Source organism: Cydia fagiglandana, chromosome Z (assembly GCF_963556715.1).
Source record: "Cydia fagiglandana chromosome Z, ilCydFagi1.1, whole genome shotgun sequence".
NCBI lineage: Eukaryota > Metazoa > Arthropoda > Insecta > Lepidoptera > Tortricidae > Cydia > Cydia fagiglandana.
In genome coordinates this window covers 28,836,876-28,852,364 of record NC_085959.1, presented here as the reverse complement: position 1 = coordinate 28,852,364, position 15,489 = coordinate 28,836,876, and the positions used below count along the sequence as shown (strand labels likewise).

The 15,489-nt window shown below is 38.5% G+C and overlaps 1 protein-coding gene across 5 annotated transcripts in view; it reads right to left on the bottom strand.

The window, feature by feature from the left end:
* Positions 1-15,489, bottom strand: part of LOC134679503 (TLD domain-containing protein 2) — a 125,770-nt gene that overhangs the window by 104,188 nt on the left and 6,093 nt on the right. For 2 of the 5 annotated variants that reach the window (XM_063538438.1, XM_063538442.1), the window contains exons 1-2: positions 11,660-11,765; positions 1,287-1,596 (exon numbers count right to left, since the gene is read on the bottom strand). The exons of 1 other annotated variant lie outside the window; for it this stretch is intronic. In XM_063538438.1, coding sequence (XP_063394508.1) covers positions 1,287-1,507 — 221 coding nt within the window. In that variant the 5' untranslated portion in view covers positions 1,508-1,596; positions 11,660-11,765. Of the gene's footprint in view, positions 1-1,286; positions 1,597-11,659; positions 11,766-15,489 lie in introns of those variants that run through there. 2 more of the 5 variants (XM_063538440.1, XM_063538439.1) reach the window with 2 other exon arrangements.

Genomic DNA, 15,489 nt, shown 5'->3' with positions numbered 1-15,489 from the left:
TATTTTGACAATTGCGCCCACATTTTTGTACTTACTTAAAATCATGGCTGAGTATGCTTATATGTACATACAGATGCCCGAAGAGCGAGCATACTTTATTTTATTCGAGTTACGTAATATAAGCGATTATAGAGCTTATAATGACACCGGCAGCGGCAGCCTCTGTGAGTATAGGCCTATCGGTATGCGTTACATTAGCGGGAATGGAATTGGTACATCAATATAAGGAACACGTTCAAGAAGAGCGCAATGTTTTGTATAAAAAGGCCAGTTTGCAATGCCTTTTAAAGTCACGGCGTAAGTACCGTGATTTTTACAGTCCGAACCCAAAAGATGTGTCAGGTAGGTACATAACGTTATCCGTTTTGTACCCGTACCACGAGTCACTGACAGCGTCAACACTGACATATACAGTAAACATCGACGTGATATATTCTTTCTATATATCGCTCGCACTGATATTCCAGTACGAGTGAGATGCATATAATAGTACATTATTGTCGAGGCTCGGAAGTAGCTACTTGCAGGCTGAGGATTCGTTTTAAACGGACGACCTTGGGAGTCCGTTTAATTGAATCCGAAGCCAGCAAGTAGCCTTCCAGCCGAGTCATATATAGACTATATAGTGCTTTTCTCAAAAATGGTGCACGAAATATAAATATCATAGAAATATTTTACAAAAGCATCGTTCTTACGTATATATTTTCACAGAAAAAAGCCCTTGCCGCCTTTTTATTCTTTTTATAAAAAAATAGAAGTGTATTTTTCTGCCAAAATACGCCAACCTATTTGAGACAGCTAAATAGTCGCGGTACTAATCATCTGTTTGGCTGTTTAATGGGCCTGTGCCTTCATTTGATATGGCCATTTCAACTTTTAAAAAGTTAACACGACAAATAATGGAATTTGTATGCAACATTGCAGTCCCAAAATCGAGACTGCACTGTTTTTAACTTTTTAATTTTTGAGTGACCATAAACTACGCGCTTCGCGACCTATTTTTTAGACGGCAAAGTCGACTTTGGCGTCCATTTTTGAGAAAAGTAAGTTACGTTCACGCTAGCGTTTATGTCAGTGCCAAACTGGTAGTAGCTGTACAGCTCAGCCCCGTCGTTCATTTTCGTCTCTGTCTCGGACTGCGAAAATCCCGCTACTCTACAGCTATACATGCATGGACTCAAAATCGTGCTCATTGAGTGTAAGATAATGCAATTTTAATAAAACATAATCAACAATAATTATGAAAGCCAACAAATGTACAAGTACACGAAAAGATGGGTACTCACTGCCAGTGGAATGGTCCTGTTATTCCCTCTCGCAGACGGTCTTTGAGGGAACGCTGTCTCGAGGGTCCCGGTCCGGGCGGCGGGAGCATAGCGGAGCCCGCCGGCAACGGAGCGGAGCGCGGCGGGCCGGGCGGGCCGGGCGGCGCGTGCGCCACATGCGGAGGGGGCCCCGCGGGCGCGCCGGGCACCGGCGGCGGCGGCGCGCGGGCCGGCGATGACATGGCAGCCGCACGCGGCGCGGGCGCACTACCAGCCTCTCAAGCACATTAACATCACACTGCACCCGCCTCACACCACTACAAGTGGCGCGCTGCAACACGACAGAGACCAACAAAGCCAAATAAATATAAATAAAACAAAGCCCCATAATAACATTTGGCCAACGCATAAAGCATTATGTGTAAAGACTACAAAATTACAAGATAAATTATATGAATTGGCTCACGAATGTATAAAGTGTACAAGCGCCATGCAAATTATGAAAGCAACAACACCAAGACAAGTCAGTAAGCATTATCAAACCATCAGGCGTTTTTAGTTATCAGAAACATACTTTCAATTTGATTGTTTAAATTTTAAATGACTCTTATTTATAGTCATATTAACATAAATTAAAAATGAGGTAACTCACTCGTCAAACACGTACATACGCATACTTATGACACCTTTAACTACTTAGAACTGTCACAAGCTCAAAAACTAAATGCTCGCGACCTAACTAAGCTCTCGACTATAAGTATTTGGCAATACATTATGTACATAAGTGTAAGGAAATAAATAACTGAGACACATGAACGACATTGGTAAAAATAGAAAGGTATTATTTTATTGAATCTTAACACGAAACAGGAGCTGAGTTTTGAATATTTTAGGTAAATATACCCGTCTCGCTAACGGAAGCGGCTCCTAAAACTAATGCGATAAGGACAAGGCGAAAAATCCTGCGTAAAAATCGAGGTTTCGTACTTGACTGTTTCCTCCTTCAAAACTTAACCAATCGTAACCAAATTTGGAAATCTAAATCATTATGAAATTTTCTGTGTCGGACCGTTTTGCTTTTATTATATTATGCAAAAATATTTCAATGTCAATATCCAGGGAGGAAAATGGGGACCCCGTTTGTATGAAGGAGCGGTCCTCCACTATCATCTTAACACATTCAACACCAAGAACCCGACTGTCGGGTACACTGTTCGTAGCGACTACGCGCTACATACGGCGAAACCGTGGCTACGCGCTACGAGCGTAGCCCGTAGCACTTAGTGGTAATGAATGTGTTAAAGGGCACACACCGCCCAGTCCAAAGCACGGAAGCGCTCAGTCAGTTCAATAATGATAATCCATACAAAATGCAAATCACTTTTCTTAACACTGACATCGCTAGTAAGTAATCGCTACAGCATACATCCGCTGCTTGTGTCTCGAAATTTTTTTTTATTGCACAAAGAATGAAAAATTTACAAATGGCGGACTTAGGGTCTCCCCTAATATATCGACGCGCATTCGGCAAAAGCCGATAGGAACAAGCTTTATGTCCGCGCAATAAGAGCGAAAAAGTCGTCGTTTGGCTCGGCTCGCGACGGCCGACGACGCCGGACGCGTCGACCTGTTTTTCGCTCTTATTGCGCGGACATAAAGCTTTTTCCTATCGGCTTTTGCCGAATGCGCGTCGATATATTAGGGGAGACCCTTAATGCCAAAAGGCATTCTCTACCAGTCAACTATTGGGTCAAGCTGAAAATTAATCTTTTATCCCTGAAAAAATAATTAATCGGAAGGAATAACGTCGAAATCTTAGTCCTAGCTATATTAGCTAACGGCCTCAGCGAGTGCCAGCGGTTCAAGCTTAACCAACTTGAACTTTTAATAAAGGCCCTGGCCAATAGTACTTTGCATTTTCAGAATTTGGTACAGTCTTGATTACTTGAGCAAACCTACTCCTACTTAATTTATTCCAGAATACCTAATGGTCTAAGAGCTAGCACCAAGCTAACTCCAAGAAATCTCCATTTTTTGCTCTTATTACGGGCCACACCCTGTGTAGAGAGTATAGAGCAACGAAATCCGCCTAGAGAGTAAGAAATATTTTCTATATTACATCCGAGCACCTGGTAGCTGTTCAAAAGTGAGGACCAGAGTGGCAGAGCGTATGTATGCAGAGGGTTGTATGTATAATAGATTGAAGGTGAGTTAGGCAACGGGAATTCTATAAAGGCTAATGAAACTACTGAACCGACTGTGATGAATGGAGTGTCAATAGATTCCGATCAACTAATAAAGATAGTACCTATAGTAAACTCACTGTATGTTATTCTTTAAAGTGTATAAGTAGGTACGCTGTATTATTTTTCACGTGGCACGATCCCCAAAAGTGGTATAAGCTGCAACCGATAGGGAGCAAGGTTGGCGTTTATAAACATTAGCTATAATGCCATTTTATTTTTTATCAGAGAGATGCGTATTTTTATTAGTCATCTCGTTACAAAAGCATCAAGCAAAATGCTGTGAGATTGGGATGCGTGAAATTGAACTCCGAATTTCGAACGAACACCGACACGACGGACCGAAAGCGTTTATCGATCGGCCCTTGATCGCCCCGCTCCGCCCAACCCCGCGACCCCCCGCCAACCCGCGAACCTTACGTAAGCTCAGCTGATCGTACCCACCCTGTACCCTTGGCAACGAACACTGTGCTGCGTCTGTATGTCTTCACAGTACTCTGCTTGGTGCTCAGCTAGCTTGCCTTGAGAATTAACGTGCGACTTAAACTTTTCATTCAAAATATGCGTCACATGATATGTATAGTCAAGTCACAAGTGTAAAAATATGGGTGCACACATCATCTCAAAAATATGTCTCGTAGCTCTTATATATGTCATCGAATTAAGAACTATTGGACATATTTTTGAGTTGTTGTTGTACAGTCGCTATCAGATATATCGGAGCGGCCAAGCTTCTCAAAATGTCTGACCATCACTCTAACGCCTTGACACTCACATGTCAGTTGTCAGGTCATGATGGTGACCGTAGCTACATACCTCATAACTACACTCGTTAATACAAATAGTTACATTGCGGTATGTAACTTAGGAGTACCAAACCTTTCATTTATTATGCTCTCGAAGTGGATCGTCGTCAACGTCATACAATAAAGTGTGCAGAAAATGATACGTTTCCCAACTAACATTAGGCGCTAAATTTAAGGGTTAGAAGAGATTTATATAAGCGCCTATTTACTCTTTAGGTGTTGTTAGTACTCTAAAAATAGGAGTTATAGCCGGCTATAACCCCGTTTTAACCCCGGATTGGGCACAAATTTTATCACCATAAGATTTATAACAGTGCTACAGTAGGGTTAGCGGATAAAAAAAGAGACATAAGAGCGGTATAGTGGAGCTACAATAGTGTTAATTAATTCTTTAGGAGCTAGATGGGTTGCATATAGGTGACTACAAACTGTTGTAGTAGAAGAGCGCTAAAGTAGTGTTGTAATAGCGTTGATTAAGTACTTAGGATTTAAAAGGGTGCCAAATAAGCGAATACTAACTATTTGAGTAGTAGTGTAGGGCCATATAGATGATACTTTCAGCTTTAGATGGTATATTAGCATTTTAAGTCAATATTTGTAACACTCAAGAAGGTAATTGTTGCACATTTTTTCCTTAACCCTATCTGCTTTGGTTGCAGATGTTTCCATTTTGTATTATTATTCGTAAGCACGCTCTGTGACAGCTTGAAGTGAAATGTAATGGCGGATAATTAAAAGCAAATAATTATTTTAGTTCACTGATGCAGGAGTTATCTGCGGATTTATGATGGCGAAATTAATTACACTGTCAAAAACTATATGTATTACTAACAAAATTTTAATGGGCCTCTGATCCTTTGCATATTTATCTGAATATAATATTTTTTTATTTGTGGTCCACCGTATTTAATTTTAGAAAAATTACTCAATATACGTGAAGTCCGGTTTTAAATATGACAATACTAACATTAGGTCAATATTGAGTAAAAGTATCGATTTTTATGAAGTATTTATGTTCTAATTAATAGTTTTTGTTTTGCTTATTGATTCATCGGTCATCTTAACATGGCGCTTAGGTTCTAAGTAAGACTCTAATAACAGTATAAGATGTACTAAGGTATTGAATAACGCTCGTCTGCGACTACATGATCGATAATGATGACTGCTAACTTCTCTTTTCGACTGTAAGTGATACAAGAGAGTTAAGTAGCGATTATGATACACGGAGCTATAAAAGACTTTTTATCGCCTGTTTAGAACCTTAAGTGAAAATTGCAGCTGCTTATTACTCATCTAGATATTAAGGTGGTAGAATTCACTTTGAGCTATAACACTAGCTGCTTAGGATGCATTATAGCGGCAAAAACGGCTACTGTGGATCTTAAAGCTATACATGGACCTCTTAAAGACCTTGATGTCACCAGAGCCTGTAAGCTTAGAATATGTAGCTATTCTAGAGCCGTTCTATGTCTTTAGGTGATAAAATAAGTGCTAAGTGTCGCTTAATTGTTTGTTGGGTTGTGCTTTAGACTTTAGAGCACTTTACTTTCTAAGTAGGTTTTTTTACGATACGTAAATAAAATTTCGTTTTTAAATCGGTTTCCTGTACAATTTCCATTCTGATAATTAACTCTCCGTTCCATTAATAACGATATTTTTACCTCCATATTTTTTTAATTGAAAGTACTCTACAATATTTTATCTACATATTTTTTTAATTGAAAGTACTCTTAAGAATTTTTTAAATCGCACATGTAGATATTTTATTTTCCTCGTCATATTCCTCGTAGTCGAAATGAAAAGTAGTGTTAAACTCAGGTGAAACTGATGAAAAGTAGAGTGTTAAACTCAGGTGAAACTGATGAAATGCACTGTTTCAGTTTCGGACTCTTTCGAACCGTGTTCGAGTATAGTATGAATTATTTTTCGGGCTCGGGAGCTAATCCGTTAAACAAAAGCATGTTTCTTTTAAAAGCGATCTACAGTGTCCCAAGACTATGGGACATCAAGGGAAAGTACCTTTAATATCATAGATATGATATTTTGCTGAAAGAAGACATTATTTTAATTCAAAAACAATTTAAACTGCATTCATAGATTTTAAATAATTACATGGTTGAACCGGGTATCGAACCCGCTACACGAGAAAAAATCACACTGTAGTTTTATCATACCGATCCAAAGGCTTCATCATAAGGATATTTTTTTGCTAAATAACATAGTGTCAGAAATAAAAGGAAGACCATGAATTTTAACATTTGATTTGAAATTTAGCGAAGTAATCAAAAGAGTGCGACTTTGTATTCAACAGAATGGGACTCATTTCAAGCATTTGATGAATTAATTGATTCATTTTGAATTAAAAATGTTAAAATCATGGTCTTTCTTTTATTTCGGATACTATGTAAATTTTTTTTCTCGTATAACGGGTTCGATTCCCGGTTTAACCATGTAATTATTTAAAAATCTATGAATGCAGTTTAAATTGTTTTTACAATTAAAATAAAGTCTTCTTTCAGCAAAATATCCTATCTACGATATTTAAGGTACTTTCCCTTGACGTCCCATAGTCTTGGGACGCCCTGTATAGCACGTGCCAAAGCAACCATGCCGTTTAATCCGGCCAAGTGCAAGTCGAACTCGCGCAGAGTTCCGAACCATTACGCAAAAAACGGCGAAATAATCACGTTTGGTGTTTGGGAGCCCTGCATAAATATTTATTTTATTTTGTTTTTAGTATTTGTCGTTATAGCGGCAACAGAAATACATTATCTGTGAAAATTTCAACTGTCTAGCTATCACGGTTCATGAGATACAGGCTGGACAGTGCAGTCTTAGCAATAGAGTCCCGTAAGTCCCGTTTTTACCCTTTGGGTACGAAACCCTAAAAATGGCTGCCAAATAGGGTAAAGGGTCCAGAGGAGGTCTATCTATAAATTACCTTTCCTACTTTTTGCTGTAATTAGCCAAGTTTTTATAATTTTCATGTCTCAAGTAGGTAATAAGTACATAATATTATACATTGATAAACGTTTTCGATACTGTTAATATCCTGACAGGATAATGGGGATTATTAGTGTGGAGAAGCAGTTGTGCGCAGTATACGACTTTCCTCTAAAGATAACTTCGCTTAACGTGAAAACACCTACTATATAGCAACTGTCTATAACTTTACTAAAGTTCCTAATCTTCCTCAATAACGGTCCTTTTATTAGGAAGTTGTATGGCATGCAGGGCTTACTATCAAACTTTGACCGCACACAAATCTTGCTGGCATTTTTCCTGTACCATGCCGTCCATGCCGCTTCCTTTGATTGCTTCGATTTTTAAATCATTATAAGACATATAAGAGTTCAGAGCTTTTAAAACATTGTATGGAATGTGTTTTTGCTCTTAACTTCTAGTAGTTAGGGAGGCGAGGTAGCTAAATGGCGTAATTCAACGGCGCCGTCGAGACCTATCAAAATCGAAAGATAAAATAATTTCGAAAAGAAAAGCTCGTATGGCAAAAACCATTTTAGCGGTGGGTTTGGCGTGTACGGTTTTTCAAAAATGTTAAAAAAAACAGTTACTTGGGCATTCTCGAGCGCGTCAGATATTCATACTACGTATGCCCCGAGTGCCTCTGATAACAACGGTATACTAATCTGCCGGTTTGCGTGGTGGGGGTAGGCATATAAAGTAGTCAAAAATGCAAAAAAAAAAAAATTTACTCGAGCGCGTCAGATTTTCGGAAGGGGTGTTAAGTAGGCCCCAAGGAAGCTTCCTTTAAAAAAACTGACGATTTCGGCGTGACGATAAGTTACGATGAATTTTTGAAAATGCAAAAAAAAAAAGTTTTTTTGAAATACTCGAGCGCGTCAGATTTTCATAGGGGAGGTTTATCTCGGTATCCTGAAAGCATATTTTTTTAATCTGACAAAAATGTTGGTGGGTTCTCTTAATCTGACCGATTTTATGATGCTTCACGTCAAAAAGTTTTAACTTTGGACAAAAATGTAAAGAGACCTTTTTTGTGTAAAATAAAATTACCTTTTTTGTTTATTTAAACTTTTTTTTTGTAAAATGTATCGTTCGCGACTTATATGCCGCAACGCGTTCTTAGGAAGACGAAATGGCTCCTCCACACTTCCGGTCATGCGGAAACCGGCAGATTTTGTATTTTTAGTAAGTTTTAGATTTTTTTTTTTTTATTATGCATGGGTTTACTCATGGCCACAGACTAGCCGAGGCGTAGACGTGGCCTACGATGGAGCGAGCTCGCCCAGAAGGTGCCTGTTCACTCTTGATTTGAAGGTTGCCGGGTTATAAGAGCACGGAAATATAGACGCCGGCAAGGAATTCCATTCCTTGGCAGTGCGCATAAGGAAAGTAGAAGCAAAGCGCTTAGTGCGAATTGGCGGAATATCTACCAAGTAAGGATGGAAACCGGCCGTGCGTCTAAAAGTCCGATGGTAGAATGGGGACGGTGGAATGAGCTCGTGTAGCTCTTGGGCACACTCCCCGAAGTGCAACCTGTAGAATACCGACAGGCTGGCGACTTTCCGCCGATGGGCCAAAGTCTGAAGCTTAGCCGTTAGCTTCTTGTTCGTTATATTCTTCAAAATAAAAAAATAAAAAATCGCGCTCGAGAATGCCGGATTAACGTTTTTTTTTTACAAGTTCGCGACCCTATAACTCGGCGGCGTCAAGGACTTATCGTCAGATTAGTTAAATTTAGTCTTTAAACACTAAAATCAACCCCCAATATCTTAATCTGACGCGCTCGAGTATTTCAGACTATCCATTTTTTTTTACTAATCTGATCGTCTATCCTAGGCGCGCGTCACTACATATAGAGCTAAATACTTTACAAGGTTGTTCTATTAGGTCTAAGGTATCTCTCATATCTTAAACTGCCACGCTCGAGTATTGCCGAAAATTCCCCAATTCGCCTCCCTAACTATAGCAAGGCTTTAGTTAATTTAATGTACAATAAATATCCATGATTTCAATATCCAGGGAGGTAAATATTTGAGGACATTTTGGACCACACTTGTATGGAGAAGCGGTGGGCCACTATCGGCTTAAATAAAAGAGCCTGTTGCCTGTAGGTAAAAGACCCTAAATAAATAAACTTCCTTGCTTGAAAGTTTTCCAAAACACTCGTATAGTTTTTTTGTTGGGCAGCAAATTTGTTTGAAGATCTAGACCGGCGCTTACATGTCACAGAATAGTTAACGCAATGGGGAATCCAAGGCCAAACGCCGCCCCGCCACTGTGGTATGGCCTACACTCTGCGATCAGCACTCTGAATTTGTGATCACCCCCACGCAACATCATTTGAATCCATAATATTCATAAATACATGTATTCACCAAATTAAAAGCTTAGATGCTTAGAACATGTCACGTAGCCAGGTCAAAGAATAGCTAGATAGTTTAGGTACATTTTCGTATGACTTTATTTTGACCTCGTATACCTACTTCGTATTATTATGATCGTCACGAAACCTCCATCCTAGTCGTGTTGACATAAACCACAACGAATAGCAACATTTGATTGATCGCCGGCATACCTCAGTCACGTCCCACGGGATCGGGAAAAGGGGTCGATCGAGTCGAACAAAATGCATGCTCTATTTGAAAATCGGAACTGGACTTGACCGCGATTCCTGAGACAGTCAGCCGACATTATTCAGAATATAAAACAATTCCGATTATTAAAATCACATTATATGATCTGTTAATTTAAAATATTCGAGAGGATATTAAAATTACTTTCATTTAATATTTTTGCTATATCCAAAGGAAGAAAATTTATTGCCAACTTTATCGTAAGTAAGATATAGGTCTTAGTAAAGATGTGTTCAAAAGCGTTAATTGGTTACATAAATCGTATTAGTTCCATACTAGACGAAGGCGACCCTGCCACGTCTTAATATAATTCAATTAATAGTCAATATCCTGAATCTGATTAGAATCGAACCTAGCTAACTCTGAATGGCAAAGTTTCTCTGATTTCTATGAAAATATGATGTTTGTAATGATACTTCCGCACTTTGTTCTTTTTAAATTGGTGCAAATCCTAGACGGGCTCTGCCTTATTGTGTACCTGTCTATAATCTCGATAATTCTACAACTATGTACAACTATAGGTTATTGTACAATACAACCCTAATATGTAGTACTAATACTAACATCGTTTCCTTGATATATTTAGGAGAAAATCAGGGGCCTATTGAATAACATACTAATAATAGTAGCGAAAGTTTCTTTCTAATCAAAGGAATTGGAAAAAGACTTCAGCTAATGTTATTATTATTACACAAGTTGTTAGGCAATTGGCCCCAGGTTATAATTATTACTGCAACGATTTTGATAGCTCACGCAAAGCTAGTATTATTTTAAACGTCAGACTATTATGAAAATATGACGTTTAAAAAACACTTTCACTGCGTGTGCTATCAAAATCGAGACTTCCTTGGCCTAATCTAACTATAGGTGTGTTGTAAAGGAATAAGTTGAGTGTAGACGGTGGCGAGTGTGGATGGAGCGAACACCGGACGCGTGTTGCGCTTGCTAAATATTTGACCGATGCCGCTCGATACCAGCGACCTTGCGGCGGCGGCGCGCCTGCTCCCTGCCGGCCGCCCGGCCGCCCAGCGCGGCGCGGCGCGGGCTCCGCGATCAGCTGTTATCCTCGACAACCATGCGACTCACTAAACAACATAGTTTTTTGCTTCTATGTTGTATGTAGTAAACTTATTTCAAACAGGTGGGCGAAACAATTACTATTTTGTGCTAGTGTTCTGAGACTTCTGAGTACATTTATTTACTATAATGTATATTACTTTTTTTCACCTTAGTAATGAACATTTTAGGGAGAACTATATATGTATTACTTTGACCCACGAATTGTTTAACGCGAATTATGGTTAAATTTTTACCGATGTAATTTTATGTTCATTAACGATTTTTTTAATACATATGTCAGTATTATTTACTTAATTGGCTTTCTTTAATGCAAACTACCACTGTGCTTCAATAAACATGTTTTTTTCTTTAAAACCGATGCCAACCAATACACAAAACACTTTTAATTACTAATAAAACTGCTTTTCCTACGAAACAACAACTGACTGTTCGCTATTTTTTAACTTTGGCGATGATTGTATGAATCAATATACAAGTCATGATCTCATGATGAATATGGAACTAGTTTCCCTATATGATAACATTGATAACAAAACAATGACTATGATGTATGGAACATTAACGAATCGCTGTCTTCGGCAAGTATAGATAAATGAATAATGAAGTGCAGTCAAAGCATCTAATGTGGTCCATGCATCGATGCAACGAACCGAAGAGGCTGTACAAGGTTTGTGTGAAAAAGCGCTGGCTGGAGGTAATACGGCATAACGCTTACACGATCTGCTTCGAAGGCTGGAAGCGTGCAACTGATGTTAGATAGAGATAGGAGCGCTGGGCAGGGACAGGGGTGCGCGGCAGGGCGGCGAACAACAGTGCGCCCCGGCGGGTCCGACCCCGCTCCACGCCGACGCCGCCCCCATATAATCACAGGACGGTTCCACAACACCTACTTCCTTACTTACTCTACATGTATACCACTACTCTTAGCTTGTACGGATTGGAAACACCTTTTAATGAATAATACTAATGTAATGGTCTATGTTCCATTTTGAAATCAGGCACGCCATTCGCTCCACTGTCTTGAAATACGCGTAATTTCAATTCTTCATCAACACTATTAAGCAAAGGAATTTGAACTTATAAAACTGGGAGCCGATAAAGATGGGTTACCGATCTAATATTGATCATAACTAATACTGATTTTTGCTTAAGAGTATTTTTAGAATTTTAAACGAAGATTTCTGTCTCATTGGTGGGCCGGGAAGGCGGCTCGATGTGATAAGTATCGACTAAAATGACGCTCAGTCAATATCACAAAGATTGAGGCTCCGTTCGTAACAAAGGTAACAGTCGACTGTTATTTCCTTTAAAAATCAAAACTCATTCAATCGAAACTAAATTGTGAGCAATCATTGCTCTAGGTTAAAAAAGCACAGAAAAACTGAACGAAAACACACAGAGAACGTACAGACTCTGTAAGGAAAATTAACCCCTCCTGTTGCCTTAACAAGGCCATGATTGGTATTGTGAATCGTCCGTTGAGAAAAAAATGTGATATTTTACTTCCGTTCCGCGGACCAAGTTAGTTACGGATGCTTTTTCTGCAGTGCGTTGTGGATTGTGCTCTCATCATTGATTCCTCGTAATGATACTCTTACTCGTATCGTAGCACTAATCACTAATCCTAGCCTAATTAATGGAGGATTCGATATAAAGCCAGCAAATCGGAATTTAAAAGTGTGCTAAGAAAAATATTTGGATATTCTTTGTGTTACCAGAAGTGCATCCAAGACCATGCAGTGTTTCTATCTAAATTTGATATTATACGGTAATTGCACTTCCTATATACATAAAATAAAACTTTTCATTTAGAATATTTAGGTATTCAAATTAATATTGTTAATAATAAATGGTGTCATACTTTCTAGCGGTCACATAGTACCTATCGTACGGAATTCAAACCTCCATCAAAAAAATTTACAAGAAATGTACTAAACCGTACGCTAATTAAAAAAATGTACTACGAGTACACTATTTACTAGAAAACAACGATTAAATTGATCACCGCTAGGAAGTATACTTTCTGGCGTGCACTTCTACTTTACTAGCAGTCGAGTTTTCAAATTTGTTGTGAATCAAAGATAAAGCTACTAAAAGCATTTATTTGTTCCTTGGATGTTTTCTATGTAAACTACTCAAAATAAAATAGGGGCCATTAAGAATTTTAATCATTAAAGGAAAACTAATTTCACGTTTATTGCAATATGTGAAACAATTGTTTGCTTATTTATTTTTTTTAGCCTTAATTTCAACCAAAGCCATGTTTAACGGCTATTAAAAATAATAACAAATGTTTTGTGAAAAATACAGGGTCTCACACCTGTGTGTAAAATGTAAGATAGGTTGAAAATTTGCTTGCTTTTCTGGCTACCAAAAAATCGAGTGCCCACCGATTTTAAAAATTAATATAGAAAAGTACTAAGGATTTACTCGTTTACACATTATAATAAAAATATAGGCCTTACCACTTCAGGTTTTTATAAATAGGCCTTACCACTTCAAGTTTTTATAAATTCAAGTAAAGAAGGGATGGCCCAAAGTCTTCCGCTCTTAGGAAAAAGACAGAAAGTGGGGTGAAAAGACTCCCTTTTGCTTGTTACATCTTTAGTGACCGTCTGTAGTTACTCGTAGACCGTCCTGGTCCCGGTCCGTTAGAATTATTCTCGAAATTGGTATATGGTTAATAATAATTCTCATTCGCTATCAGTCAACTGTAAAAATGAAGAAAGGCACACAGTGCAAGTAGTGCAACATTGCGTGTGTAAAATGGTAAAAGGCATTTGAATTTTGATGGTCCCAATCTCTCAATTTCCAGTGTTTGTAAACTAAATGATACATTGTATAAGCAAATTGTCTGCCCTGTGTGGTAATTCAATTGTCCTTGCCCAAAACCTCTCCTTCAGAAAGATATCAATGTCGTATTTATTAGTTATTGACTCATGGACTTTTGTGCTACTAACGGTCATATTGCCTGTAAGGATTTTAATTAGTGCATTCCGATATTTTAGTTCGACCTTGATATGCGGCAAATATTAGCTCGATTTGAATATTTAAAATCACGTTAAGAACCGGTTTGCCTGACAATATATACTAGTATTTTTACGGCGCATAAAGGTCCTATCAATTTTATTTTTAATGAAGATAGTAAAAGTAAAAATAGTCTAAAAACATAATTCCGTGTCTCTCACCAAATTCAAGAGCAATGTAAAGTGGTCACTTTGACTGTATGTACAAAGTGACCCATTTTCGTGAAATGTATTTAGATAGGTAGTAATAATAGCACGTTTGTTGCACTCTCCATTTGATCGAGCTCTAGTTAAGTTACGAGTGGCAACACCCGGGAACTCCGGGAAGTGTCGGAAGTTCGGAAATGAAGCGTCATTCCCTCTTCCCAATCTTAAAATGCGGGTGCATTGGCTGCACACACTGCACACTTGCACAGACTGTGTCATACGTAGACTCTTTCTAAAGTCCTGAATATCTATGACTGTATTTATACAGTAAGAATATTAATAAATACATATAATAGAAGTCACTAAATTAATAATATCTGAAAGACCAAGCTTCGCTCGGAAAACATATAAACACTCAAAAATGTGCGTTTTCCCAGAGATATAACTTAGCAACCGATCGATTTTTCGCCCTGAAAACCTCCATATAAAGTAGTTTCCGAGATCCCCGAAATAAATATAAATGGATACTGGGCTAGATAGGTACCTACACTACGCCGCATGTGACGTGTGTTTATTCTTTGTTTGATTAATTCTCTTTTAGCTACTCAATTCATAATCACTACTCAATGTAAATAAAACTGAAATGTATTTAAAAACAACAATTAAGAGAAAATATTGAGATAACCATTTGCGATAACCCGAAGTTCGTTGATAACGTTAAATCCGTCCAGACTGTAAACAGTATCGGTTTAATACATTAACAATGATGTCAATCACAGCCAGAATGTTTATTAATGTTCAAAAATATTTTTAGAGGCAATGATTCATGATTTTGTATGTCATGTCACATAATACTTCATTGTGTTACATACATTACAAGGGATTATGCTACAAATATCATCAACGCTGATGCTTAAGGCCTGTACACACCGGCTTGCGTGTGTGTGACGTGCACGTATGCGTGCGCTAAGGCGCTAAGATGTTGGTGCCGCACACGCAAGCGATGTGCCGTACCCACAGACCAACCCCTATAGACCGAGCTTATAGGACGACTCGCGGTCACCGCACGTATGGTGTATAGGTCAAATATAAGATTGCTCGCGCGCCACTCCGATCAGTTGCGCCCAAGATTACGACCTGTTAGCAGTGTGCACGAGTCTCAGAAAATAAATCGTAAACTATTGAATTTATTCGGAAATCATGGGATATTGCAGCATAAAATGGTGTGGCAAGTCATCTAAGACTTCTACTTACAAAACAGATGGAATAACATCCCACTGGAAAGTAAAATTCATTATTTCATTGAA